This window comes from Hipposideros armiger, unplaced genomic scaffold, assembly GCF_001890085.2.
Source record: "Hipposideros armiger isolate ML-2016 unplaced genomic scaffold, ASM189008v1 scaffold_362, whole genome shotgun sequence".
Lineage (NCBI taxonomy): Eukaryota > Metazoa > Chordata > Mammalia > Chiroptera > Hipposideridae > Hipposideros > Hipposideros armiger.
Window position 1 is genome coordinate 1138493 of NW_017731712.1, and position 4673 is coordinate 1143165.

General features: G+C 60.0%; 1 protein-coding gene across 3 annotated transcripts; it reads right to left on the reverse strand.

Annotated features, from left to right (window-relative positions):
- Positions 1-1243: 1243 nt before the first annotated feature.
- Positions 1244-4279, reverse strand: SECTM1 (secreted and transmembrane 1). Of its 3 annotated transcripts, none has more exons than XM_019661860.1 (5): positions 4132-4279; positions 3662-3973; positions 2921-2953; positions 2519-2691; positions 1244-2157 (listed from the first exon to the last, which is right to left on the reverse strand). In XM_019661860.1, the coding sequence occupies exons 1-5, from the start codon at positions 4211-4213 to the stop codon at positions 2143-2145; spliced, it is 615 nt and encodes a 204-aa protein (XP_019517405.1). In that variant the 5' UTR covers positions 4214-4279; the 3' UTR covers positions 1244-2142. The 3 variants fall into 3 exon arrangements, with proteins under 3 accessions (XP_019517405.1, XP_019517404.1, XP_019517406.1); XM_019661859.1 differs by having other exon boundaries at positions 2921-2956; XM_019661861.1 differs by lacking the exon at positions 2921-2953.
- Positions 4280-4673: the final 394 nt, after the last annotated feature.

Genomic DNA, 4673 nt, shown 5'->3' on the forward strand with positions numbered 1-4673 from the left:
GCGGGGCAGGGTGCACAAACCCGCTGATCTGGGGCCAGGGAGGCCCACCTTGCCCTGCACGGCCTCACGAAGGAAAGAAAACGGTTATGTCCAGCTCTTGAGAGAAACATCCAAGTTGAGGCGGAAAGAGAGTTTCAAGAATGTACACTGCAAACCTCACGCTCTCCCGTGTTCCTGAATGCCGGGCCCACAGGGGCTCTGGGTCGGCGGCCACACCCCCGGGGAGGACAGGAGGGGACCCTGGCACAAGGTGTGTCCATGGCCCAGGGCTGGCCCGAGTCAGGACGCCATCCACGGATTGGACCAGGCAGAACAGACGGCCCGACAGCCAGGCCGATGGAAGGATGGCGATTTCTTCCTCACTCAATTCACAGGGAACTCAGGGGTGCTTGTGCTCTACAGGGGATGGTGTTCACCCTGAGTGCATCCTGGATGGGAAGCCATGCCAAAGCCAGAGGGGCCTCCACGTGGTACGAGCCTATTCTCCTATGAACAGACCCCAAGTCTCCTCGACAGGGACTTTCATGAACGGGGCATGCTGTGAGCACCTAGGCATCACGGACTGTATGAGTAGCCGAGTTCCGATGTTTCATACATCAGAGGCAACCAACATGACCCAGCGGCTGTTCCCGACTGTGCCCGGTGTCTGTGAACTCATGGCAGCAGGGCCCAGGGCTGTGCTACCACCATGCGTGGCGTGCGTCATTCTCACCACCATCCCGTCCATCACTTAGGCACAGCGATCAGTGCCGTGGGCCCCCAGCACCTAGCCTGCACCCACCACAGGCTCCTCCAGCCGCCCGCTGCCTGCCATCACCCCCTTGCTGTTTTAGGCGTTGTTTGGTGCCTCCCTGCATTCCTAAAACACAGAGAAGGCTTACTCTCTTTGTTTTTAACAGCATGGCTGTGTCTGGTGGGTGAGCCCTCCTTCTGCCACTTTGCCAAGCCTTTGCGAGCCCTTTGCCCATTTTTCTGGGATTGTCTGTCTTCTCCATGCGGGTTTGTAAGGCTCCCGTGTTTTAAAGAAACGAACCACCATCCACAAGGCAGAAGCGTCCCCTGGGCAGTCACTTCTCCCTTGATGGTTTCTGGAATAATAGGACTCCACAGGAATACGTCGTCCAACTTTTCCTTGAGAGCTTCAGATTTTGTCTTAAACGTGTTTTTTTGTTTGTTTAAGCATCCTTTTAAAAAGGCCTCCCAGACCATGAAGCACCCATGGGTGGCCAAACTTTANGCCCCGGGGGCTTTTGTTTTAAAAAATTATTTTTAAAAATCTCAAAGATTTGTTGCTATTAAAAATACATGTATAGGTTATATACAGGGGGCGATTATGAAGACATCTGGCATAAATGGGTTTGGGGTAGGGGAGGGCCAGCAGGCAGGGCAGGCAGGACAGACAGGGTTGGCACAGACAACCGTGTGGCGGGTGGGAAAGGGTCCTGCTGGCAGTCACCTGTCCCACCTTCCTTCCTGAGAGGCGCCTGCTGCCACGACCCCAAGTAGTGGTCGTGGGCTGACACACCATCTCCCGCCTGTAAGCCCCCATCTTGGCTCCGTGACCAGTGGCAGGAGGGTCCCCAAAACTTGTTCTTGCTCAGAGTCAAAAGACAGGAGAATGCCCAAGATCAACCTCGCACCAAAAAACGGGCATCTGGGAGGTGACAGCAGCACCCCTTCCGGGAGGAGGCGTCCACACCCTGAATGGAGTGGAAGGGAGGATCCTGTCAGGTCAAGTGTTTGGAACTTGAGATTCACATTTTGGGCAGCAGAGAGGGGGGGGCACTTGGGAGACTGAGGCGGGGAAGAAAAGGTCCCGGGTCTCTGGGGTGAGTGACTGGGAGGCCAGGATTCGGCAGCCTTTCTGAGTGAGGTCACAGGGCTCCCCCAGCATACCCGCCTCCTGCCAGCAGACAGGGACAGGGTCCTGCCTCCCTCTGCCACCTTGGGCACCTCTCAGCCCAAACAGGGGAGGGTAAGACCACCCTGTGTAGGCAGTCTTGGTCGGGGTGGGGCGACTGCAGGGAGGGGAAGGGGCTGGGTCTTGTCTGGTGTTCTTTGTGGGAATCCGGGCTCTGGGGCTGGGTCCTGGGTGGCAGGTGGGCTTGCTTCGTCACCCTCCTGGTGGACGTCCATCCTCACTCAGATCTGGCTCTCCTGCAGGGGGGGTGGGGAGAGGAGTGAGAGGTGGCAAGGAGACGTGTGCACGCCCCGGCACACTGACGCAGACACATCACTGAGCCGCACATCCTAGGGCCCCTGGAAGTCCAGTCCCCACCCCCACCATGCTGCTCTCCAGGGTGTCCGGGGACACAGTGACAGCTTGGGGGACAGTGGGACCTGGTGCATCTGGCTGGGGTCCTCTGGGGGAAGGCCACCTGCTCTCTGGGACCCTGCACTCCCTCCACCCTCCCTTTGGCCCCGGTGGATGCAAGGCCATGGGGCCCAGTGTCCACATAGGGCCCTGGCCCTCACCCAAGCCGCCCCCACCCCAACCCACAGACCACACAGAGTGTACCTGCGGGAGCTCCTGGAGCCTGGTGAAAGGGCACCTTCTGTGCCAGAACACACCAAAGAACCCCAGGATGACAAAGAGGATGACAAAGAGGATGACAAAGGAGGGGACAATGACGGGGTCCCGGCGCTGGGATTGGGGCATGGCCTCAGGCAGGGTGAAGAGCATCTCTGGGCCTGCGGGGAGAGAGCAGGGCTGCTATCACTCATCATGAGCTTCTGCAGGCAGGGGCCATGGCCCACCTTGAGCCCACCCTGAGGGGTTCATCACCCCCATGGCGGGAAGCCCAGGGCAGGAGAGAGGGCAGGAAAATAGGGTACACAGCCACCCCCGAGGGTGGGACAGCCCAAAGGAGGACGCCAAGGGGTTCCTCACCTATATCTCTGGAGAAGGATAAACACCTACCATGGGATGACATGAAGGGCAGCTCCTGGGGCTCTGCTAGGGAGACAGGGGGCAGGTTAGGGGCTCCCAGGGCGAGCCTGAGGCAGCCCCCCAGATGTGAGATGAGACCTGGGCACAAGAGTCCAGGAGGTCTCACTGGCCCCTGTCCCACAGCCTGGCCAGGCTGGGTGCCGTTCTCAGCTACTCTCACTGCCCCTGGGGGTGGGGGGACCCCACCAGCAGCTCCCTGCCACCAGGGCTCAGAGACCACATGGCACTAGAACCAGGTGTGCATGGTGTAGGCTTGGAGAGCTTTGCAACAAAGGAAGAGGGGGCAGTGGGTGAGGGGGTTTTTAGGGAGGGAAGCAAGTAGTGCCCTTGGGGCGGGCGTCCATGGTACAGGGGCCCCCTGGGGAGAACATGGAGGGGGCAGAGAAGTGGGGGAGGTGTTCTCTGCTGAATGTTTCCATTTTTTCAGTGAATCAAAATGGCCAGGTCCTAAGAAGTGAGTCTGGGAGGGCGCCGGCGGTAAAGGTAGGAGGGTGGTCAGAGAGGAGGTCCTGGTTTGGGGGCTGCGTGCCAGGCCCTTGAGGTGGACCGTGTCCAGGGCAGCCTGAAGGCGGGGGAGTTGCCACTGGAGAAGGTGAGGGGACCGAGGGTGACTGCAGGGAGGGGAAGGGGCTGGGTCTTGTCTGGTTTTCTTTGTGGGAATCCCGGCTCTGGTCACTTGGGCTGGAAATCAAGCCGCCCTGCCCCACTCACCTGAAATGTTCAGGGTGGTATTTTTAATGCTTATTTGGCGTGCCGCAATCCGCCACAAGTACTGCCCTGCCTGGCTGTCCTGGGCTTTCTCCGTCACCAGCTGTGCTGTGTCTTCTTGAATCCAGAGCTGCCACCCACCCTCGGAGTAGTTTCCTGGGCTCACGTTTTTGAAGATGGTCTGACAGGGCCCCCCGGAGCGAACCAGGCAGATGTTGATGTAGGAGATGGGGCTGGAGAGGTTGCAGGTCATCACAGCACGCTCACCCCTGGACACGGAGACCACGCCCTTGGTGCAGGTGTGCTCGTCCCATGCTGTGTGCAGGGGACAGTCACACATGTTGGTCATGACTGGGCCTCAGGACATTCACCAACGGCCCTCCCTGGGGTCACGGTCATTACCTGGGCCTGAGCCTGACCTGGGACTGAGCCCCTCCCCACCGCCCTGCCGAGAGTGGGACCTCAAGACTTACTTCCAGTCTGAGCACTCAGGGAGGCAGGTATCAGCAGGAGAGCCCAGAGCATCACAGGCAGGGAGGGTGCGGGGCTCAGCATGGCCAGCAGGGTCCTGAGTCCTCCTCATTGGTTTTTGGGACCCTCCTTGGAGGAAAAGGAGCCGATGGGTCAGAGGCCCCTCTGGCTGCTGTAGAAGTGGCCGCGGCTGGGCCTGGGGCGGGCAGGGTCCCCGGGCTCCTCCCTGAACGTTGGTGCCGGGATGCCAGCGCCCCTGCCTGACCCTGTCCCATGCCTCCCAGCCCTCCCTTCCCTCGGTGCCTTTCCGCTGTGCACAGTGCCAGCCCCCATCAGACAAAGGGGACACGGACCCAAGTCGCTGGGAGAGAACCCGTTTCCCCCTTGGGCTGTTCCCTTTCAGCTCTATGATTAACTACGCAGGACGGCATGGATGGTGCAAGAGCGGCGGCTCGGGCCACGGAGGGTCTTTGGACCTGACACGATGCTAAGACCACCTTGGACGCCCAGCCCCTCTCCCCACTTGCGCGTCCCAGAGCCGGGC